We start from the raw sequence: 24,585 nt of genomic DNA on the forward strand, positions 1-24,585 counted from the left end.
GTCTTGAGTGGCTCCAGGAAGAGCCATGTGCTCTGCTGCGCGAAGCCATCCGGGGAAGAGAGATGCTGCCGCAAGTTCTCCCCATAATAGGGCAGTGGAGAAGCCACAGGGGGAAGTGCTGACTTTGGTGGTGGGTGTGTGGTCTCTGTGGCAAGGAACCCTTGGGACTACAGAGGGGAGCATTAAAGTAGGGTATGTGGGGCTGGAGAGATGGCTTAGTGGTTAAGCGCTTGCCTGTGAAGCCTAAGGACCCCGGTTCGAGGCTCGATTCTCCAGGACCCACGTTAGCCAGATGCACAAGGGGGCACACGCATCTGGAGTTCGTTTGCAGAGGCTGGAAGCCCTGGCGCTCCCATTCTCTCTCTCTCTATCTGCTTCTTTATCTCTCTGTCACTCTCAAATAAATAAATAAAAATGAACAATTTTTTTTTTTTTTAAAAAGTAGGGTATGTGGTCACAGAACACGGGTCCACCATGAAGCAAGATGCAGCAAAGGCTGATCCCTGGGTTTGATTCCCTGGTACCCATGTAAAGCCGGATGGACAAAGAGCACGTGCCGTTTGCATCAGGAGGAGGCCATGACTGGTTCATTGTCTCCCCTCCACAACTCTCAAACAAATAAACTAATATTTTAAAAAATTTCTTAGGTATTCTTAATAAAGCTTACATCTGGTGTCCCCACAGGCCCAAATAACTGTATTCAAATGCTGTTTTGTCTCAAGTGGAATTATTCTTCCAGAAAACCTTTTTCCTAATTTCCATGGAGAAATACACTTTTTACATGGCTCCAAATCCTGAAATATGTAATGTCATTTGGTAAAATAGCACTTTCCTTCCTTTAAATCATTGAATTACTGAGGAATCATCTTAAGAGAAAACAGTTACTACTACCAGCAAGCTCTTGGCTCACAACTTTCTTCCTATGCCTCCATAGTGTGTGTTGTGTGCCCAACTCTGTCCTGATGACATTGCAAGTGCCCCCGTGTCAGCACTGTGCATAGATGGCCTCAGTCCCATCCTCGAGACCAGCCCAGGGGAAGCAGGCTCCCCAGTTCCGCTGAGGAGAAAACTGGCACTCTGAGATCTCACCCTGTTGCAGTCAGGTTCACATTGCTGATAGAAATCACCTGACCAAGAGTAGCTTGTGGGAAAAAGAGGTTTATTTTGGCTTAAAGGCTCGAGGGGAAGCTCCACCATGGCCGGGGAAAACGATGGCATGAGCAGAGAGTGGACATCACCCCTGGCCAACATAAGGTGGACCATAGCAACAGGAGAGTGTGCCAAACATTAGCAAGGGGAAACTGGCTATAACACCCATAAGCCCGCCCCCAACAATACACTCTCTCCAGGAGGCATTAATTCCCAAATCTCCATCATCTGGGGATCTAGCATTCAGAACACCTAAGTTTATGGGGGACACCTGATCAAACCACCGCACACCCCAAGAGTGGCATGCAGGACACAGGGTTGAGGTGCAGGTCAACGTGGCCTGCCTGGGACACCCTCTGCAGTATTTAACCCAAACATTTTCCCTGGCGGAGGCAAAGACTTCCACTCTGAGGCACATGATGATGGAGCCTTGCAAACCCACAGGTAGGATGGCTTTCTTAGCATCGTATGAACCAGTAATACAGTCCTCCTGAAGGTGGTAGCCTCACAAAAGAAATGGCAGATGTTTTGTGGTTATTACTGTCATCCAGGGTAGTGCAGAAACTAATTTACTGCCCCTTGTTTTCTTTGTAAATTTCAACTTTTTAAATGGGGAAGAGTTCAGGGCTGGGGTGAACATTGGTTGGGGGCAGAAGTGTCAAAGTGCACCTCTAAGAACAGGCCAGCTCTCATGTCACAATCTCAGGTCTGTCCTGCAGAGTGAGCCCTTCCCCCAGGCTGGCATGTGGGGCAAGGCCAACCCTCCCAGACTCCTAAAAGCAGAGAAAGGCACACCTCCTCCCAGCATGTAGGGCATGGCCCTGCTCCCTCATTCCCTGGTGCAGTCTCTGGAAAGTTCCTGCTGGTGTACCCGAGATGTTGCTTTCAGCTCTTTCTCATTGAGTTGTATGCGTGCCATCGGAACTGAAGGTTCTGAGTTTCTCATAGACATATCTCACATCTAAGTGAGCACTGGCTTTGTTGTAAGTGGACTTCAGAGTTTATTAACACACAAGCACCTAAAAGTTGCAATGATGAGTTAAGGGCCACACTTTGCATACCTGGGACTAAAGTTTCCTTTTTTTAAATTAAATATTAATTTATTTATTTGCAAGCAAGGCAGAGGAAAAGAGGCAGAGAGAAAGGATGTGCCAGGGACTCCTGCCACTACAAATGAATTCCAGATGCCTGCACTCCTTTGTGTGTCTGGCTTTATGTGGGTACTGGGGTTACTGAACCCAGGCATGAAGCTTTGCAAGTAAGTGACTTTAACTGCTGAGCCATCTCTGTAGCCAAAGACTTTTTTTTCTTCAAGGTAGGGTCTCTCTCTAGCCCAGGCTGATCTGGAACTCACTCTGTGGCCCCCAGGCTGAACTCACTGTGATCTTTTTACCTCAGTCTCCCTAGTGCCAGGATTAAAGGTTTGAACCACCATGCCTGGCTGAAGTTCCTTGTAGGGAAGTTTGTTTTCACTTGGAAAGAGAAGGGTCTTTGGTGCCAGCACAGGGTCTGGAAGCCGCACGCCAGCTGCAGTGAGTGGGGAACTGGCTGCAGTGGAGCCTCGCTCCCTTGCTCTACAAGATGGCTGCCCTAAAATGAGGGGACGTGGTGAATGAAAATCAACCTGACATTCCTCAGAATAAAAGGACAGAGTCACCGTTTGCTGTGCCTCTCCCTCACGTTTTGTTTCATTCATTTCCCCAAATATAGTCACCCCATGGCAGGAGTGGGGTATGAGCCTCTACTGTGCAAGGCACTGTCTTTACAGAGGCGCCCAGCAGTTGGGAGTAAAGGTTGGTGGGGAGGCCAGGGCATTTTTCAGCTGGCCATGGATGCCCAGAGGATAAGTACCCTCATGGCTGCAGGTCCACGCCTTCCTAGAGGCTCTGATGGGACCATGGGAAACTGACAGCTCCCCTCACCTGTCTGCAGATGGGGAGACCCTGCCCCTTATCTGTCCTCAGATGGGGAGACCCCACCCCCATCTGTCCGCAGATGGGGAGACCCTGCCCCTTACCTGTCCTCAGTTGGGGAGACCCACCCTTTACTTATCTTCAGATGGGGAGACCCCTCCCTCACCCTCACTTGACCTCACATGGGGAGACTCCACCCCTTACCTGTCCTCAGAAGGGGACACTCTGCCTTCACCTGTCCTCAGACCAGGAAGACCCACAGCAAAGGACAGAGCCTTCAGTCTTTTGGTGGGGTTTAGCGTGGTTCGGCTGGAGGGTGGACATCTAGGGACACAGTGACTCCAGGGAGACAGCATGGCTCTGTTCTGAGGACAGCACCCCTGGTAGCAATAGGATGGGGCGCCCAGTCCTGAGCAGCGTGACTCCTCCGAGCATCAGTGACGGGTGCAGCACTGGTCAGACTTTGGAGAGCGGCTGTTGGGCGCCCTGGAGGCCACACCCCTTCGTCCTGCACCCCTCCCTGAGCTCCACCCTTCTCTCTCCACAGTTTGCCATGTGGGTGGACGCTGTCATCTTTGTCTTCAGCTTGGAGGATGAGATAAGTTTCCAAACAGTCTACCATTACTACAGTCGGATGGCCAATTACCGGAACACCAGCGAGATCCCACTGGTGCTGGTGGGGACTCAGGGTGAGTGACGTGCCTGCACAGCTGTTTTTGAAGGGTTAACACGCGTGTGGTCTGTGTTCTCAGGTGACCCACGAGGTCTAGGATTGAAGGTTCACTTTTACAGGGAGCATCAGTGGAGTTTAACCTTCCTGGCTTTCCCCACACAACTCTGGAGAAATCACTCACCGTCCATATCCACAAACCCCGGGAAAATCCATTTTATATCTGTTCCTTATTATCATACCTTGTGACATATTACATCTCCGTAATTCTCTCTTGTGTGAGCCAACGTTCAGGTGGAAAGCTTACTTTACTTTTCTATTAAAATAAGTTTCGTTGACTTGAGCTTTCAGTGCGTCTTCACAGCAGCGCTGACTTCTGAGGCACAGCAGCGTCTCTCTCGTTTTCCGTTGAGCAGGCAGGCTGCCCACAGGGTACGATTACTGGGGGCACGTTTTTTATTTTCTTCCAAGTCACCTAAAAGGCCTGCCAGCGAAATGCCGGTCACATGGCATCGCTACAGCACCCTGGTTTTCGACCCGAGGCAGTTGCCTGGTGTCTTCTGCTAGTCTAGCCGAGGTGTTGCACAGGGTGCTTGTAGTAACGACTGTCAGGAATGTAGTTAAGAGTGTCATTTCAGGAATGACTGTCTCTCCCTCTCTCTCCTTTTAAGGGGCATGAGGGACAGAGAATTGGCATGCCAGGGCCTCCAGCCCGTGTACTTGAACTCCAGATGTGTTCACCACCTTGTGCACATGTGCGACCCTGTGCGCTTGTGTCCCCTTGTGCGTCTGGCTCACGTGGGACCTGGAGAGTCGAACATGGGTCCTCAGTCTTTGCAGGCTGGCACCTTAACCACTTAGCCATCTACGCTTTTAATGAACGAATGCTATGCATTTCCTCATCGTTTACAACTAGGAAACCTGGTGTGCCCTTCACGCCTGGTGGTGGAGGGCCCCAGTAAGAAGCTAGCCCCCCATGCCTGGTGGTGGAGGACCCCAGTAAGAAGCTAGCCCTCCATGCCTGGTGGTGGAGGGCTCTGTTATTCCACCCACGTGGTGCACACGGGTCTGCTCAGCTTTGAGAGGCCAGCAGAGGTGTAGTCAGAGCTTCCTGCTGCCTTAGCAGTAATGTGCACGGGAGGCCTCGGTCCTGTCGTTCGGCCTGGCTCATGTGGGACCTGGAGAGTCGAACATGGGTCCTCAGTCTTTGCAGGCTGGCACCTTAACCACTTAGCCATCTATGCTTTTAATGAACGAATGCTATGCATTTCCTCATCGTTTGCAACTAGGAAACCTGGTGTACCCTTCATGCCTGGTGGTGGAGGGCCCCAGTAAGAAGCTAGCCCCCATGCCTGGTGGTGGAGGACCCCAGTAAGAAGCTAGCCCCCCATGCCTGGTGGTGGAGGGCTCTGTTATTCCACCCATGTGGTGCACACGGGTCTGCTCAGCTGTAAGAGGCCAGCAGAGGTGTAGTCAGAGCTTCCTGCTGCCTTAGCAGTAATGTACACGGGAGTATATGGTGGAATTGGCTGACTGAATCTTTTCAGTAAAATATCATTAGCATCCCCTTTTCACGGAGAGTACTTTCTTTCTATCATCCATTTTTCTTTTTGTTTTTTTTTTCTTCCTTCCTACCTACCATTCATCATCCCTCATCCCTCCACCGGGCACATGTAATGGCCAAAACAACCTGCTGAGCATGACTCAGGCTGAACCTAAAGCCAGACAGGAGGTCCTCTTGCCTGTAGTGCCACCTGGTGGCCATAGGGAGACATGGCCTTGGTTCTCAGCACAGCTGTGTCATCTTAGGCTCAGTGGTTGTGGACTGAAAATATTACAGCTGAGTGTGTGGTGGCTTACAGTAGTCTCGGCGCTCCGGAGGCTGAGGCAGGAGGATTGCTGTGACATCTAGGCCAGCATGGGCTACAAAGTGAATTCTGCATCTCAAAACCACTGATTATTTCAATTTAAAAGAGTGAGCACACATACTTTTCTGTCATCATTCCCTGAATGGCAGGCACAGCACCACAGCTGTGTATGTAGTACTCACACACTCACGCTGTAGGTATCATAGGCAACCCAGAGCTGGTTGAATGTCTACCGGTGAGTGTAGACATGTCCTGGGGACAGGCAGGCTGCGGCATCTTAGCTCAGGGGCGTGCTAGGAGGCCTGGCCCTGGGCCCCTGTGGATGCCGAGGGACTGCCGCACACAGCTCGGGCGTGTTGGAGGTGGTTGTGCTGAAAAGCCTTAGAAAAGGGCCTTTAAAGAAGGCACCGCTCCTGCGGACTCTTCCAGCAGCTGACTTGATGCTCCAGCCAGGACTTCTAAGCCCCCCCACCCCCCACAAGAGCTGCTTGGGGACCCATGTGCTGGACCAGCGTGGAGCTACTGTGCTGTGCAGCTCCCAGACTGGGTTGGTAAGAGCAGGTTTGATGGCTGTGGTCTCCCTGTACACAGCTGTGCTCGTGGAGAGCAGTGTGGGTTGCAGGTCAGGACCTGCCTTTAACTGCAGCCTTTGGGCACCAGGAGGGCAAGCAGAGGAGGGGAAGCGAGTCAGTGGGCACATACCACGTGTTTGGTTATCGTTGGCTGTGTTTCTTGCACCCCAGTGCTGAGCCTCTTTGGCTGGCGCAGCACACCCACCCACCCCTGGGCCAAGCCCATAGGGATCTCCCATGTGGCCGAGGAGGGCCGGTCCCTCCAAACATGCCCAAGTCATCTGTGTCTGCATAGGAAACGGTGGACAGCTCCTGAGAGACTCGGGCAGGCTCTTGACGCTTGGGAGGCTCTGAGCTAAGAAGTACCGATTGACTGAGGTGGGCGCAGGGAGATACGTGGGAGGGACACTTGGGAGGGGGGCTGGGGTCTTCCCTACGTGCACATGTGTGGGCTGTGCTCCCTTCAACCCAGCTGCTAGCACAGGAATGTTTAAGTTAGGGATCCCTCCCCTCTGCTCCTTGGGGTCCCTAACCAACCTCGCTGATGACCCAGCATCTGAGGGCACACCTGGCAGGAAGCTGGGTGGTATGGACTCTCTGAAACCTTTGTGGCCACTAAGGATGTAAATGACAAGGCTAGACCCTTGCTACACAGGGAAGAGCTTTGCTTCCTGACAGCGGCTGCTGAAGTCAATGTGGGACAAGAGCTGAGGGTGAACTGCATGCAGCCTCACAGATGCCTGACCTCCTTGTCGGGCATGTGAGGCTGTGCATGTTCCTGTCAAGAGAAAATGAGAGTCCTTTCTCTCTCTCTCTCTCTCTCTCTCTCTGTGTGTGTGTGTGTGTGTGTGTGTGTGTGTGAGAGAGAGAGAGAGAGAGAGAAAATGAATATGAACATTGTGTCCAAGGATATGCATGCAGGGATGTGCTTGCATGTAGAAGCCAGAGGTGGTCTTATTCAGTGACTTTCCACCTTATTCTTTAAGAAAGGGTTTTTCGCCACGCATGGTGGCACATGCCTTTAATCCCAGCACTAGGAGGCAGAGGTAGGAGGATCGCTGTGAGTTCGTGGCCACCCTGAGACTCCATAGTGAATTCCAGGTCAGCCTGGGCTAGAGTGAGACCCTACCTCGAAAAACCAAAAAACAAACAGAAAAAAAAACAGAAAAACAAAAACCATGAGCTCACCAGAAGAGCTAAACTAGCTAACCAGTGAGCCTCTGCGGTTCCCTATCTGCCTCCCTAGTGCTGGCATTACAGGAATATAATACCTCCATGCCTGGCATTTTATGTGGCAACTGAGATTCCAAATTCAGGTCCACGGAGCCATCTGCCCAGCACCTGAGAGTCCTTTAATTGCTGTTATGCCATTTCTATCCCAAAGACTAGGGAATTAGACTGGAAGGAGAAGTGGGGTCTCTAAACAGTGGCTGAGTTGAAGTGAGATTGGACAGGGCCAGGTAGAGCTGCGCTGCGCCTCAGGCCTAAGGGCATCTCTGGGAGGTCACAGGGTACGCAGGGCACACCTGAAAATGGTGACACAGAGCCGATGGTGAGCACTTTGCAGAGGGTCACGACACTGAGTGAGGCCCCAGGCCTTGGTGAAAGGTAAGCTGGATGGACACTCTGCGGCCTGGGTTTTCCAAACTAAGCAGAAGCTTTGAGAAGCTATAGGTGTCCACTCTGCCTTATTATTGTACGAAAAGATGATCACAGCTTTGTAAAGAATCTGTTTTCCCCACGTGCTGTGACTGCGACCTACAAAGGGAACTGCAAGGTACCTGTAACACAGGTCCCTGTGTGCGGATCTCTGTTGATGAGGGTGTCGTTAAATGGACACTGGTTGTCTGGAATCACACTTACAGTTTTTGAGACGCATAAGCCAGTTTTAAGACTAAGCTTTATGAGTTTCTCCAGGCCGGCCTTGAACTTGCAATCCTCCTGTTCTAGCCTCTCAAGTGCTGGGGTTGCAGGTGTGAAATTCCACACCTAAAACAAATTTGTAGCCACAAATGATAGACTGTTCTTGGCGCCTTGGCACATTACTGTGGGGTAAACTGTTTTCAAAACTCAGGATTCTGGGAGGAATGGTCGTCACAGGTGTGGTGCAGGGTTTGGGTTGCATGGGTTTCTGAGTCACAGGACACAATTAGTCATGAGTGAACTTTGTCACCAAGTGGGCCCCGGTCATGGGTGCACCTCTTCATCTAGCTTTGCTTTTCCATCTATCGCAGATGCCATAAGTTCCACGAACCCGCGGGTCATTGATGACGCCAGGGCCCGGAAGCTCTCCAACGACCTGAAACGGTGTACTTACTACGAGACATGCGCCACATATGGGCTCAACGTGGAGCGGGTCTTCCAGGACGGTAAATTCTCGTTGCTGGGACTGTCACAGCTCCATGACACGGGGGCACTCAGGAGACCAGGGGCACCAACATAGGGGGCAGAGCCCTGTTGTACGGTGTGTGGGCATCAGGATTGAGACCCAGCACGGCTCTCAGCATCATTTAGAAGGGAGGGTCCCCTGTTTATGACGGCGCTGGATGGATTCTGTGGGCCACGCTGCGCTTTTTGCTATGCACGGCACGGAGAGCTCCTGGAAGCCTTCGGGTCACTTGCATGGTCTGTTGCAGTCACTGTACGCTAGTTACTTCCCGGCTGTTAGTCCAGTACTGTCTTTAAGAAGAAAGGGGTTAAGTATTCAATGTTTTGCCTTTGAGGAAAGTAGACTGAAAGGAGAGAGTCAGATTTGCGCCCAGGGAAGCCATGCTGGCCCGAGATGGAGGGCAGCATGTACGAGTCGCCCTGCTGTTCCTGTTCCTGTTAGTGCGTCTCCAGAAACCCACTCCTGGAGCTACAAGCACCTCTAGACCTGGACGTTAGGGTCAGTGCAGGTGACGCCACCTGGGGGTTGTGAGGGGGAACTGCTAACTGGGGTGGGAGCGGGGAGGGAGGGATCTGAAGTTGTGGGGACGCAGCGCGTTTAGAGTTGGAGCACTACAGGAGGCGGTTCCATGCAAGCTCTCTTTCTGAGGCCTTTATGACGGCTCCTCTGAGGGTCCTCAGTCTAGAGCTGTAGGTGACAGCTGCCTTTGGCCTATGCCCCTATCAGGGCTTTGTGGGATAAGCAATTTCTAAGGAAGCCTGAGATCCTACTCTCCACCCTAGGAGCAACACAAAGTTCTTGGGTTCCACTGTCCCCCCCCTTTTGCATTCCTGTACTTCCTGGGCCTGCTCTGACTGAAGCTCATCCTGCCGACAGCAGCCTCCCATGGAACCCCCGGTGCATGCTCTGCCAGGGTTTAGCACTCTGTGAATGTCAAAGGGACCAATGAGTGGAGCAAGGAAGCGCTTGGGGTCTTCCTGAGATGGGCGTTCTGACAGGGAAAGCCATGGAGTACCGTGTGCCGTGCATGATCCTGGGGGCAGATGGTTCTGCACTAGAGCATCCCGGCTGGTCTCGGAGAGCTGGGGAGAAACTCTGGTGGAGTCTTTAGGCTGCTGAATCTAAAACAAGTGCTGGCCAGTCCTCTGCAGGTCACTGCTTCTGACGCAGGGCTCTGTGGGTGGAGAGCATTTATCCTGACTGGTAGACAGAAGTTTTCTCTAGTTACACAACCCCCTCACAAACATTCTTATCAGTAAATTAATACTGGAGGGTGGTAAGATATCTTTCCTGCGACCCCAGGAAGTGCTTGGTCCTTTCTGGTCTCAGCAGATTTTCGTAGGCTGACTAGCTCAGGCATCAGTGTGCCTCACAGTTCTGGAGGCGGCGCCTGGGCAGGGCCCCCGTGTCCTGCCTTCCAGTTTCATCTAAGGGTCTGAGTTGTAAGCAGGCCTGATAACATGGGCCATTCTGTTGGGTATGGTGACATTAGTTGTTTTGTATATAGAATTTAACATTCTTGCAAGTCTTCAAAAAGTCTGGTCATTTGCTAAGTCAACTCCGAGCAGCGTATGAAGCACATCATGTACATTGTGTTATAAAGGCACGGTCTGTGCTAGAGTCTTCCCTTTTACGTCTTGTGTGAGATGTTACAGCCTCCCACCTCACACTAGAACCTCATCTTCGTACTGCCTCTGAGCTAGAAACTCCCTTCCTACCACCTTCCTCAAGTTTGTTTCCACAGAGCAGCCTGAGGCCTGCTCGTGGCAGCTCTTACGTCACAGTGTCATCCGTCCGCTTAATGCCAGTTCAGTGATCTCTCGTGGGAGACTTTTCTTCCTAGCTCTGTTCTTGTTAAGAGCAGCAGCGCTGTTTTGGACGCGGGCTGAAGGGAAAGGTGGGCCGCAGCACTAGAAGGTTCTGTGTGGCAGTGCTGAGGCCCTGGACCTCACACTGACCAGGACGTCCTCGCGTGCTGGTATTTATCTCCCTGGTGTGCATCTGGCATAGCAGTCCCTGTTCTGGAGGGTCTGTGTTAGTCCCGCAACCCCACTGTCTCTGCGTGCTTTCTCTGGTGCTGCAGTTACCGTTTTGGAAAGTCCCCTCTTGGGCAATGTTGCAGTCCCGTTTGCATTGCTGGTAGAAATCACCCAACCAAGAGCAGCTTCTGGGAAAAAGAGATTTATTTTGGCTTACAGGCTTGAGGGGAAGCTCCACGATGGCAGGGGAAAACGATGGCATGAGCAGAGGGTGGACATCACCCCCTGGCCAACATAAGGTAGACCACAGCAACAGGAGAGTGTGCCAAACACTGGCATGGGGAAACTGCCTATAAAGCCCATAAGCCCGCCCCCAACAATACACTCCCTCCAGGAGGCATTAATTCCCAAATATCCATCAGCTGGGGAGCTAGCATTCAGAACACCCAAGTTTATGAGGGACACCTGAATCAAACCACCACAGGCAACATCCCAGCATTTTCCACCCCTGCCGGGCACCATCTCAGGTGTGTGCCTTGAGTCTGTGCTGGAGGAGGGCCCTGGCTTCCCCCTGGTTATGGAGCCGCACCTCCTCTCTCTGAGGAGACCCCTGTCCCCCACATCCAGCGCCCCGGCTGCCCAGCGTGAGTCGTAGCAGTGTCCACGTCAAGGCTGGCGCTCTGGCAGTTATGTCCGTGCAGCCCGGCTGCACACCCCGGAGGACCACGAACGCGCGCAGTCGTCTGGGCTTCTCGGTGCTGCTCTGTCTGCTGGCACGCGAGCACTTTGCAGTGCGACAGGGACACATCGCCTAGGCCGGCTCCATCCTGTCCTGTAGCCAGCTGCGTTCTTGTCGTTGTGTTAGTTATCCCTGTTGTTCTTTTCTCCTCACTTTATGTGAAAATTTAGATGTGCAAGCAAAAGAATACTAGCAAAATTGAGGGTTTTCGTCTTTGAAAACAAGTGTAGATGTACGAGGCATGAAGCATTGGCAGTATGTATATCAGAGGTGAATGAATGGGTCACGGGCATCTCTGGTATCTGCCCACGCTTTTCACTGCCTTCATGCCCACGCCTTCCCTTGCTCGCTGCCCCTCAGCGTGGAGCAGTCACATCTTTAGCACTTCATGGCCGGGGCGGGGCGGGGTCCGAAGTCTACCTCATGTTAACGCAGGATGAAGACGAGCTTGGTGTGGTGCGTCCTCTCAGGTTGTCAGCTTGACTGCATTTAGAATCACGTGGAGACAAATCCCTAGGAAGGTCTGCGAGATGCTTTCCAGGTCAGGTTAACTGAGACGGAAGGACTCACTTGAGTGGGCCGCACCATTCCGCAGCTGGGCTGACGACTTGGTCCTGGACTGAGTAAAGCTCGAGTTGAGTTCTAGCCTTCATCACGCTCTGCCTCCCGACAGGGCTGAATGTGACCAGCGGCCCGCAGCTCCTGGCCGCCACATGCTCCTCACTCAGCTGTCACCTCGAACCTGAAGTAAACCCTGTCTTCCTTAAGCAGCCACCGGTCAGGTGTTTGGTCTCAGCAGTAAGAAAGTAACTAGTGCACTTGGAACTTGGGACAGGGTGGCATTAGGACAGGCTGCGGAAGACTCGGTGCTTATCGAAGCACTCTGCTCAAGGAGTTTCATATGGACGCTGTCTAAGAACAACGATGGCTGAAGAGAGTCCGTTGTGTTCTGGTGGCAGTGCTGAGACGGGAAGGCAGAAAGGACACATGCCTCGTTCCTAAAATGGTCACCACTGTTGTTTGGTGGCTGCCCTGCTATCGCCATTGGCTTGAGCTGAACTGGCTGCCATTGCCTGGCAGTGTTGCACACAGCGTAAGTCAATAGAAATTAGCATCAACAGGATTCCTGACAGGGAGCCACCTCAGCTAGGCTCAGCACTTCTCACTAAATGCAAAGGTCCGTGTCTGGTGCTAATGTTGAGTTCACTTCTGAGCCACTACATGTGTGAGGAAGAGGGCTTGGTGTGTGTGTGGGCCCCTCTCTGGGCTATAGCCCTGCTCCCGTTTGGAAGTGTGTATGCATCTTAGTTTCAATTCATTTTTAGCTTTTTATCTTGCATGGTGCTGGGAATCAAACCTATGGCCTTGTGTGTGCCAGGCAAACATGACCACTGAACGACAGCTCCAGCCACATGGAATTTTTTTTTTTGAGGCAAGCCCAGCAGATTGGCCTTTTTTTTTTTAAGTGGGGGGGGGGAGCTGGTGGCAGATAATTGGTGCATTAGGGCCTCCAGCTGCTGCAGTCTAACTCCAGACGTGTGCACCACCTTGGCACATGTGCATACTTGCACACGTGTGTCACATTGGGTGTCTAGCTTGCATGGGACGTGGAGAGTAGAACATGGGTCCTTAGGTTTTGCAGGCCAGCTGCTTAACCACTAAGACCTCTCTCCAGCCCCCGTCTGATACAGTGTACGAACAACAGCCCAAGGCCTCAGGCGGTGGACTGCACGTTGTGAGGCCTCACACACACCCAGTAAGGCAGGACCACCACGAGAGGTCGAGAGCAGCCCTGAGCTCAGCAGGATGAGCTTGAAGATTTGTCTGCGGTGATTCTCCTCGAGTAAACCAAGAGTTCCTCACTCTTGTTTCAATTATTTCATGTTAGATGTACAAATTTGGCTTGTTTCTTTCTGGAGCTGCTTTTTTTTTTTAAAAAAAATCTCTGTCAGACTGCTCAGTGGACCCGGAGGTCAACAAAGTGGAATTAACTTATTAGCTGATTTGTTCAAAGTCACTATCCGAAATGAGCGCATCTCAGTGGGGGCTGTGCTAGTTATAGAGACTATTTAGGCTCACATTCCAGACCCCGGCTGCTGCCCAAGGGTTCAGTCAGGTCTACAACTTGGTGGTTTTGTTTTGTTCACTTGACACAAAGTCTCACTTTGTAGCCCAGGCTGCCATAAACTTACAGTGGGCCCCGTGTCTCCAAAGATTCCTGGATCTCCTATTCTGGGTGTTAAGTGTCCCCAAGGGCCTGTGAGTTAAAGGCTTGGTCCTCAGCATGTAGTGTTGGGCAGGGTGGGGCCTGGCAGGAGGTCCTCAGGAAGTGGATAGTGGGTGCTGGCTCTGCCTTTCTCCGCTCACAGTCTGCCCTTGCAATGGGCACTCTGCTGGCACGTGCTCCTTCCACAGCTTAGAGCCATGAGCCAGACCAGCCCTGCATGGGAGCCTCTGGAGCCCGAACCAGCCTCTTCTAGTTACGAGATGATTATCTCCAGCATCTGTTAGAGCCATGGAAGGCTGAGTAATGCAGATTCCTTAAAGCACTGTAGGAAGACGCCATCTAAAACCTACCACAGCCTGGGAGATAGCTCAGTCAGTGACCCCCGGGGCTCAGACCCCCATCACCCACATAAATGCTTGTAATCAGCACCGAAGCGGTGGAAACAGGAGGATTCCTGGGGCTTACTGACTAATTAGACTGGCCAAGTCAGTGAGCTCTGGGTCTCTGAGAGACCTTCTTCAGTAAGAAAGATGGAGAGCAGTTCTGGAAGACACTCCTAGAGTTGACCTCTGGCCTTCATGCATGTGTATGCATGTACTCACACACACGCACACCCCCCCCCACACACACACACGTGTCCATGTCCATGTACATACAAGCGTGCTATGTGCATCTATACATGTGTGCACTCCATGTGCTTCTCAAACAGACACGGTGATCTTTTCCTTCATAGCATCATGGGCAAGGGTAGAAAGGAAGGGCTGTTGCAGCTTTTTCTTACCAGCGGCTGGACTGTTCACACTGAACATATCTTCCAGGGGCACTGAGTGTGCCTGGATGCTCACGCCTCTGCAGAATCCCCTGTATTACCTCTCGCACTGCCAGAATTAGATCATTAAGCACACTATTAGTAAGTGCTCTGTTTTGCTTTTCATGTTGGGACTCATCTCTTTGGCTCGTGGAATTAATTTTATCAATGACATGGAAGATGGTTGCTCTAACCCACGTCCGCACTGCCACATCTGCACGGTTTGCCCCAGGACCCTTCTAATGATTTTAGCCAGCTTGAATTAGTTTGATGTATCATTAATGCATGCAAATGCCTTTTATTTTTGTTCATAATCTGTTCATAATGCCACGGCATCCTGCTCTTCTTAATGTTTTTAAAATGATGAAACATCAATGTGCTTTTTGACCTAGTTAGCCCTCCACAGAGTTGCTGATCAAGAGACTAAGAAAATATCACTTAACTAGGACAGTCATGAGTCGTGACAGTCCATAGCTGATGTCTGCCAGCAACTTTGAAGTCTCCCAGTTGGTGACACTTTCTGCTCTTGTTGTGTGGTCGTCTTCCGAGGCGCTTTCTTCCGAGGTCGTTTTCTGAGTCTCATCTACAAGTACTGGTTTGCAGCACTCAGCTCGCTCAGTTCATGAAACGGAAGTCAGGGCAATCCTCAGAAGAGATTAGACTTGCAAGGTGTGAAGTGCTGTTTCGTGACAGCTTCTCGAATGCCACTTACCCGGTAAACCTGGCCAGGTGTTGTCCAAGGAGCTGGTTGAGATTGGAACAGAGGGTTGGGAGTCCCAGAAGACAAGCTCTGGATGCTGGAGTTCTCTGCCTGTTTGAAGCAGTTGTTGGAGATGTTGTGAAGTCGCAGCACAAAGTAGCCTCCAGGCCTTCCCTGGCTAAGGCACATGTAAACTGAGGAGAGGGGTGCTTGTCTTGTTTATCTAGAAGAACCACACAGTGTAGAAGACCCGAGGAGTAAGTTGAACTCTGTGAAGTTTGCCTGAACAAAGAGAGGCGACTTGCTTAAAGTCATGAAATCAGGAAGTCAAGCCCACCCACATCACTGCCACCTGATGTGATATGTGTCACGTGTTGAAGCCCAGCAGTTCTTGGCAGCCTTCTCTGTGTTGTTAGCTGATCTTTGTGTTGCATTCCATCTCGTGAAGATAACAGCTTTGGCCTCTTCTCCTTTTAGATGTGGTCATTGTCTTACTTTTCTTCCTGAATGACTTCTGTGGGCTCCACCTTGTCCGTCATAGCTGCACTCATGCTGCCCGCAGGTCTTTCGCTGGTGCCTGAGTTGAAAGCCTGGGCTCAAAAGAAAACAACCCAAACTGTTGTTCATGGGAACAGCTGGCTTCCTGTGGCGTTTTCAGCCCTGGGCAAGGCCACAGAAAAGCTGGTGGTGCCCTGTGTCCCCTCCTGCCTGAGCTGTGTGACCTGTGGCCACTGCCCAAGATACCTGCAACCCCTCACCTGTACACTTCTATGTCTCCTGAAAGGGCTGTGATTGGCCAAGTCTGCTCCAAGTACAAGTTCAAAGTGGATGTTTGTATCCCTGAATTTCAGGAGATTCTCTTATTATTAGATTTTCATGTCAACTGCAAGATAAAAACCATTGACCACCACCAGTGGAGATGCAAGGAGACACTCCTGGCCTCCACGAAGGACACGATCAGTGAAAGTCAAGGTGGTGCCTACCTCTGAGTTCATTCTTGCAAGACATACAGACTGGTAGGAATTTGGAGTCTTGGTGGTAGTGGTGGTGGAGGGGTGACCTGAGCCCTTGTCTGGCTTTGACATGCCCTCTACTGGTGAGGAGGTATTCCTGCCCACACTCTGGAACAAAGCAAACACACTTAGAGCTGTACATTTTGGTTCCCAATTTTTACTTTGGTTTTAAAATGTACTTTAAAATCACTTGATTACATTTTAATTAATTTTTTATAGTCCTGGGGCTCCCCAAAGCTTCTTGCATGCTAGAATAGCACACTCCTGGAGCCACATGCACAAGTCCACCCTTAATCACATTTGATAACCTCGTGGTGAACTAAAGTGATTCTTTAAGTTATTAATGTTGTACACAGCGTATGCTGTCTAACACCAAGAATTCTTGGGCCAAATGCAGCACTGTAGCCAGCTCTAGTTTCTCTCAGTGAGTTTCTGATGAACCATTGACACAGGCAGTCTCCGCAGGGAGCCTACTGTGTGAATAGCAGAGCGCTGGGCTCTGGCTGAATCTGAGAATGACCTCATGAGGAAGCTGCTTTCCAAGCTAAGTGCTTCTGTAATTCAGTTAAGTGCCACTAGGGGGCAACAGAAGCACTTGGCATGGATTGCTCTTATTTGCATATTTTTTCTTTTGCTGTCACCATGGAGAATACTGGCATAATAAAACTAATGCTGGTTTAAGAGACCATTTAGACCTGTAATAAGACACACTCCATAAAGTGTGTGAAGTTACTGCATCAGCAGCCCACAAATGCAGAAGTGAAAGTTTCATTCCTTAGAAAGAGGGTAAGAACAAAATAATGGTGAAATTATATATTCTATGTTTAAAAGAATCCACATCGAGCTTTTTTTGTGGTCCTGAATTAAATTGCTGAAGAATGAAAGAAAATTTGGCACAAGATTTTATTCATTTCCCATCTGCCTCCCCACATAGGGACTGGGGGCTGGACCCAGGTCCTGTGTTCCTAGGCAAGCACTCTACCACTAAGCCCCTCCCTCTGCCCAAAAGAGACCTGCTTGTGGAAGAAAATAAATGGACTTACTTGTCCGTCTTTCTTTAGTGGGACACAGACAGACACCCGTCGGCCTGAGTATCAGCCTAGGGTTTGGAGTTGGTGGGCTTGGCTCTGTGGCTGGTGGGGGAGGTACGCCTGGCCAAACCGTGAAGCTGCTTGGTCCTGGGTGGGCATACAGCCCTTGCTGCTGCCTGTCCCTGGAGGGTGTGCACTTGTCTCATAGTCTGGTATTTAGAGAGAGATGCATCAGACGGCAGGATCAGAGTACTTCTCCTGGGCAGAAGGAAGGGTGCAGGCGCGTGGAGCCGGGCTCCTCCTCCTGCCCCGGCACACATGCGGGCACAGGCACTTGCCCAGGATTTGTCGGCTCTTCTCCAGAGTCCATGGACGATCTGTCTATGAGATTGGCAGGTGGCACATAGGGGTGTGAGAGAGCAGAGACAGTCTGCTCTGTTTGTTGTGGGCTGTGGGGGAAAGAACAGTCTACCGTGTTTGTCATGGACTGCAGGAGAGAGAGACAGTCTACCACGTTTGTCATGGGCTGTGGGGGAGAGAGACAGTCTACCACATTTGTCATGGACTGTGGGAGAGAGACAGTCTACCATGTATGTCGTGGGTTGCGGGAGAGAGAGAGACAGCCTACAGTGTTTGTTATGGGCTGTAGGAGAGAGAGACAGTCTACCGTGTTTGTCACGGACTTCAGGAGAGAAGCAGTCTACCACGTCTGTTGTGGGTGTGGGAGAGACAGTCTACCGTGTTTGTGAGAGAGAGACAGTCTACTGTCTTTTTCATGGGCTGCGGGAGAAGTGAGACAGTCTTACCTTGGTTGTCATGGTTTTTGGTGTTTTCCCCTCGCTGGCTTCCTACGAGGCAGAAGGTTTTTCTCTCCACTTTCATTTGTTTTCTTTTGGCTTCTACCCTGTTTTCTGTCCCACTACATGAAGTCCAGTGGAATTTCAGAAATCCTTACCCCTCATGGCAGAAGATGGTTTTGTTTGTAAAATGGGGCTTGTTACACTTTTGCTCCTTCAAGTGGGAAGGGAACTTTTCCAGACACAGGCCAGGTGTGTTTCATTCATTCACTGCCTTTGTTTAGAACACTACAGACTCTAGAATTTATTAAGAAGTACGTGTACTTTGGAGGGTCTAATTTTCAGTCCTTGGAATTAACCGAAACTTGTCAGAATATCACAAGAAAGCAAATCTAGAGCAAAGTGGAGAGTGACCCTCTCCCGTGTGGGAGGGGGCAGTCTTAGTGTCTCAGTGCCACGGGAGCCTGAAAGTGGAGGCATTCAGAGGAAGCCAGTATGGGTGGAGCAGTGGCCTCAGCGTCGGGAGTTTTCAAGGCAATGACTGTGGAACTGTGAGGAGGCAAGGACGTGTCCACAGGGTCAGCGCAAGGTGATCACGGCTTTCTAGTGAGGTTGGGACATGGGCATGTGTCTGGGACCCTGGGAAGTTGGCAGTGTAGCCTTGGACACTGGTTCTTTGTGGGAAAGGGGGCCAGCCTGGTGTGCCACTGTCCCAGGCATCTGGAGCAGCTGTCTTAATTCCTCTGGTTCTGGCAAGTCCCACCACCATCTTCAAGTATGTGAACAACTTCCATATTTCCAGTAAAAGATGAGTGCCTTTCCTGACACCCTATCATCCCGATGGGCTAAAATCACAGTGAGCTCAGCTTGGACATGGAGAGCATTGGATCTTTTCAGTCCTTTCCTTCCTGCAGGGGACAGTAGAACAGGTCTCCCCATCACACACAGGGTGGGAGAAGGAGATCAGCCAACAGGGAACCGTGAGCCCCCTTGATAAGTGGCTTTCTCATTAGGATTAGTATTGAAGGGCTGGTAGGCTCCCTGTGGGCCCGTCTTGCTGGCAGCATACATAGTAGGCTGGATTATTCTGTAAAGGCCCATCCCTAACCCACCACAGATTTGCCGAAGGATAAAATGTAACGGGGGAAGGTTGCAGTGAAGCCTAGGCCAACACTGAAGAAGAGACCTGGGAGCTCCCGGCAGCCCTCAGCGTGCAGCGGCAGTGCCCTCAGAGCCAGCGTGAGCACGCACGCCTGTCACCTCAGCGCCCATGTACCAGGAGTGAGAGTCTTCGGCCAGCCTTGGCTATGTGGCAGGAAAAAGCTAAAGGATTTTGGAGGAAGCATTGTCTCTGCTGGATCCTCGGTCAGGGCAACGGTTACCAGTCTCAGAGTGACGCATTCCACCGCTTCAGGAATATCCATGTGTGCCAAGTTGTTGCGAAGAGCAGGTCCCCCAAAGACTCCTCCCCTAAACTCTAGTCCTGTGACTATCGCCTACCATGCCTGGAAAGGTGTGTGACTCAGTGAAGGTTCCAGAAAGGGAGGTTATTGCAGGTCGTAGGCTAGGGCACTGAGCACAGTTACATCTTAGGAGAAGGGCGAATAGGATGTTTGGGCACAGGCTGAAAAGCAGCTTGTAGGAGGAAAGGGTTTATTTTTGCTTACAGTCTCGAGGGGAAGGCCCATGATGGCAGGGAAAGACAGAGCAGCAAGAGAGTGAGGCCAATGCTGGCACGGGGGCGCTGGCTATAACACCTGCCCCCAACCAACATCATACCTCGAAGAGGCAGCAGTTCCCAAATTTCTACCACTTGGGGATCTAGCATTCAGAACACGTGAGGGACACCCCATTCAAAGCACCACAACTTCATGTACTCAACGCCTCTTGAAGTCACGTGATGGGGGTGAGCGTCTGTAATACCAAGGAAGGGACTAAGATTCTTCCGGAATGTCCATAGGCCTTAGATTCTGAGTAGTGAGTCAAACATCAGCCTCAAGGATGGAACCTGTGACTTTCCTCCAGGGTGGCACTACCGTGAGCCTTGACCACAAGAATCTTGCTTGAAGGTCGTTTTGGTTTCTTTGCAGCCTCAGAGTTTTTGCTGTGTTTGGTCTGACGGGATTACAGCGCCTTTCATGTTCACCCCGCTTGGTTTTGAGTACACCCGAAGTGAGAGACCCTTCCTCCAAAGATGGTTTTGCCTCGATAGGATCTACAGGAGCCCACATTTTAGTCACTTTATGTGGTGAGTGAGAAGAGCAGGAATACAGACCCTGAGACCGTGGATTGCGTCTGGGCTGCCTCCTCTCTGCCCATCACCCTCTTTCCCGGCCAGTGGCCACTCTGAAGCCTGGGCCTCCTTGTTCGTGGTCAGCATCCCACCTTCTGATTTAAACGGCGGGCCAAGCCAGGGGCTCTCTTCTGCCTCTGAGCTTGTCTGTCACAGAGCTCCACTGTGATTGCTTCCTTCTGAAATCCTTTTTTCTTTCAAAGTTTTATCTAGTTTCACATGTTTCATATGTGCATTTATGCAATTGTGGGTTCTCCAGGGCCTCATATCACTGAAAATGAACACCATGCACTGTGTCACTTTTTGCAACCATCTTATATGGGTGCCTTGGGAATTGAACCAGGGCTGATAGGTGTTCTAAGTAAACACCTCTAACCATTAAGTCATCTTCTCAGCCCCTAAAATTCTCAGCACCCTGCTCTTCCTGTGGGCCTCCTCTGTCCTCTCATCAGCTCTTGCAGGCGGTTGTTGTGGGGGGGGGGTGTTCCTCTGTGTCAGGAGCCACAGCCCCGCCTTGCAAGCCCTTTCGCACATTCTGTACCTGGGCACACCAAACTGCCATGCCCTCCCTTAGCCTAGAAGACCCATGTTGCCACCCAAGACTGGCTCATTCCTCAAGACGGCAGACTAGTTTGGAGATCTTTCGCCCAAACCTCAAGGTCCCCCCACCATTCCCCTGCCCAGACCCCCTCTCTGCTTCCTCCCCGGATAGAACATCCTCGGAGAAAATAGGCCATGCTCATGTGTGCTCCAGTTGGCCTTGCCCACCGCATCCTCTCAGCACTTCTCGTTATGCCTGGGGATCCTCCTTGGGATCCTCCTCGGGGAGGATTAGAAGGAAGGACAAACCATTTCCTGTGCTGTTCAGAGCTGAGAAGCCCCAGAAAGGGCAGGCCTGGCGCCATCACCGTCAGAAGAAATGACCAGTCGTTACGGCCTTGTGCCTTCCTCAACTCCTATATTGTCTGTAGGCAGCCTGGGCGGTCTTCAGATGAGAAACACTGGTGCCTGCTCTGTCCTCTGTTGCAGAAGAGGACATGGTATTGGCCCCTACCTCCAGCTCCCTTTCAGTCCCAGCATGCTTCCCTCTGGTGTAGCCAGCTGGGGCATGCACACCTTCCCTGAATGTGGGCAGTGGCCCCATGATCCTGCAGAAGTGTCCTTGATGGGGTATGTGTTCGAGGGCCTGAGGCTGAGGTGAGGTGACTCCAGGATCTGACTGCCTTCTGAACAGATAAGCAAACACAGAGAACACTTGCCACGGGCAGCAGCATCCGGGCCAGAGCTTGTGGATGTGCATTGTGCTGTCGTACACCTTCTCCTGTCAATTCAGAGGTCCTGGTGAAGCGGCTGGCGGCAGGGCTTCCTGACGTCATCCTCGCTTTGCCCGCTGCTGGAGTTCTACATGATGTAAGAGCGCTGAGCCAAGGTTTGACATTCAGGTTGGGTGTCTCAGACACACCCCATGTACCTCGGTCACTGAGGTGTGATAGCTGCCCTGCCAGATGGCCAGATGAGACCCCTGGGCAGCTCTGATTCCAGTCTTCCCTTTTGCTGCTGTGTCCACTTGGTGTCCCTCATGAGAATCCACTCATTTCCTCTCCATTTTCTCCCAGGCAGGCAGAGGGCCTTTCAGCAGAGGTACAATCACAGAAAACCTACTGGTTCCCTCCATGAGCAGGGTGGAAACCTGAGACTCTGCATTCTAACTACATGCCTCACTTCCTCACCGCTCTTGGGGTCTTTCCTGGTCCCCCTTTGCCCTCTCTCTGGCCCCTTGCAGCTGAGTTTCAGTGTCTTTGCAAAATGTATTCCCTCTGCTCCTGCCTGCCTCAGTTCTTAGATCTGGACCCAGGGCTGTGACCCAGACAAAGTCCAGCCTCCTCCTCCAGAATGGGGACTCTTGTGTGCTTGGTCGAGCACCTGGGAAGGCCTAGAACAGGTGCTGGCATGGAATATGGAAGGCGAGGGAGACCCGTCTGGTCCATGCCAGGACTGTGTCTGCTGTCAGCCCAGTGCCCCACCACCGCAACACTGGCGGGTAGCTCTCCCTGCACAAGGATGGCATAGTCCTGATGCTTTGTGTCTGTCAACTGGTGCGGTTGTATGTACAGGTAAGGAAACAGTGTCACAGAGATGTCAGGCATCTTTGCCCAAGTTCCCACTGGTCATAAATTAGCACCAACCCAGAGAGACAGACTACTTACTGGTCCTCCATTCCCTGTTCCACTGATCACTGTCATTAGGTGACTGGTGAGTGCAGTATTAACCGAAAATGACAGCAGAGTCCTGAGCAAAGACCCCAGAGGACTTGTGAAGGAAGGAGCCTGTGGAGATGCTCCTGCTGGAGAGCGGTGGTTAAATCCCGCATGTTGCGCTGGTAGCTCTGGATTTGGGTCTGATAATGTTTGCTTCTTTCGTGTCTCCTGGGTCCTTTGATATCTGAAAACCCTGTGACTTAGTATCGTGTGCCTTCTATCCCATGTGAAGTGTTTCTCACCACAGCTGTCCTGGAACATGGGGAAACTCACTGCTTGGGAAAAGGCAGGCAAACCAAGTGCGGACCACTAGGTGGCACTCCTGTCACGGCCAAGGCTGCCCTTGGCTTTGGGCTTCAAACTTGCCAAGGGATGGCTTCCTTCAGGTGTGGCCGCCAAAAACCTACGGGCTTGTGGGCCAGAGGTGGTAGCAGGTAAATGTTCCGCGCCAGTTTTAATTAGAAAGATAGGAGTAATTAAAGTGGGTGCTCAGGGGACGTGGTGTGGCAGGGAGCTGGTGCCTGAGGCACGAGGAGCAATCTCTCAGGAGCGATCTCTCAGCAGCGGGGAAGCTCCGGCCCGGCGGCTGCTCTGCGGCAGTGCGGCTTGGAGTCTGCACCGCACTGGGGGCCTGAAGAACCTCCGAGAAAACGTGGTGAGCTGCTCAGACTCGGCTCCGACATGGTAGCTCGCCGGGGCCCCTCCCAACCCACTTCTGCCATCTCGGCATCTGCTTGCGTTCAGTTTTATTTCCAGGAGAAAGTAATTTGTTGGTTTTCTTCTCCCCCACCCCTTTAAAGCTTTAAAAAGTAAGTCGAGGAATTTAGGTTTTAAAATAATAATAGCTACAGGTAACTGCAAAAGGTCTTATTGGCAGATGCAGCAAAAAATATATTTCCACAGAAAATTGGATTTTGCTCATAAAACTTAGTCATACTAATAAAGGCATGTCATTGCCAGTTTTAAGCCAAATAGACAAACTCGAAGAGATGTGCTGTCGATGCGCTTCTGGCAGGGTCTGATCCTCTGAGGCGTAAGTCAGCTTCAGTGGAGCGGCAGCCGCGGGATTGCCGAACTCATTGCTGCCTCGCCCGTTGCCGGGCGGGAGACATGCTCGGGCCCGGTAATTTACAGTCTTGTGGCAAGGTGTGTTCATATTTAAGCCGTGCAGTGGGGTAGCTAATGAGAAAGATAGGAAATTTATCGTCCTTGGTGATTGATAGGGTGACTGCATAGGTTTTAATTGAAATCTGAGGGATCACAGCTGTGGGCTTAAGTTAGGGGGAAAATTACTTGAAGTAAAGCAAAACTTTGAGATGTGCTTCTCGGTGTTTGAAAGGTAGTCTCCCTGCTGACGGGATGGCTGGTGATAGAAGGAGGATCTCGGCCAGGGCTCGGGTAATGACAGAGATAATTATGGTGTTTGTCCCATAACCTCCCATGGAAGGTGGTTCATAAGTATTGGGGGAGATTAAATATTGTGGGGGTTTTTAATGGCTTTTAATTTTTACATGGATAATGATCAAATTCTCCATGGCTGGTCTTTGCAAAATATTCTCAGGGCTATTATTGAAGACAGTTTAAAAAAAAAGAGCCTCAAACTACTAATGATAGAGGCAAGCCTTCTAGATTAGTCATGGCCTTGAAATCTCTACTGATTGCATTTAATCTGGCTGTGTCTAAAGTCATCTCACAGACCTTCTCTACCTGTCATTTTTCAAATGTACCATTCGTGTTAGAGCTCAGTCTTGTGAAAATGTCTAAATTTTCCCATTAAGTGCTTAAAAAGTAATAAAACTAAAGTCATTAGACTTCACTCATCAGAGCTATATCAGGAGAAATATTCTCGGGTGCAATAAATCTGACCAAGGGTTCGACATTCATATCCCTTGGATTCATTCCCTGGAAATGGACGTTTGAAGGTAAATTGCTTAAGTAGGGCAGTTTAAATTTTTAATACAATCTTATTGTAACTGTTAGCAAATGATTAAGGTGCAAAGGGGCCTTATATGTTTTGTGAGGTTTATAATAAATGCTCAGCGGTACCTTTCCTGTGCTGAATTATAGATGTTATGACAGTTAAATGCTTATGAAGGCCAGAAAGGCACAGGCAAGATGGGCGCCTTTATTGGAGGCTAAACGATCTTGGCAAATGCAGCTGGGTTTTCATGGATGCATA

At 51.0% G+C, this 24,585-nt stretch overlaps 1 protein-coding gene across 9 annotated transcripts in view; it reads left to right on the forward strand.

Annotated features, from left to right (window-relative positions):
* The window catches only part of Agap1 (ArfGAP with GTPase domain, ankyrin repeat and PH domain 1), a 526,342-nt gene that overhangs the window by 203,202 nt on the left and 298,555 nt on the right, over nt 1-24,585 (forward strand). For all 9 annotated transcript variants that reach the window (XM_045148441.1, XM_045148443.1, XM_045148445.1 and 6 more), the window contains 2 exons: nt 3,610-3,751; nt 8,407-8,541. In XM_045148441.1, coding sequence (XP_045004376.1) covers nt 3,610-3,751; nt 8,407-8,541 — 277 coding nt within the window. The remainder of the gene's footprint in view (nt 1-3,609; nt 3,752-8,406; nt 8,542-24,585) is intronic.

The sequence above is a fragment of the Jaculus jaculus genome, chromosome 4, assembly GCF_020740685.1.
Source record: "Jaculus jaculus isolate mJacJac1 chromosome 4, mJacJac1.mat.Y.cur, whole genome shotgun sequence".
In the NCBI taxonomy this organism is placed as follows: Eukaryota; Metazoa; Chordata; class Mammalia; order Rodentia; family Dipodidae; genus Jaculus; species Jaculus jaculus.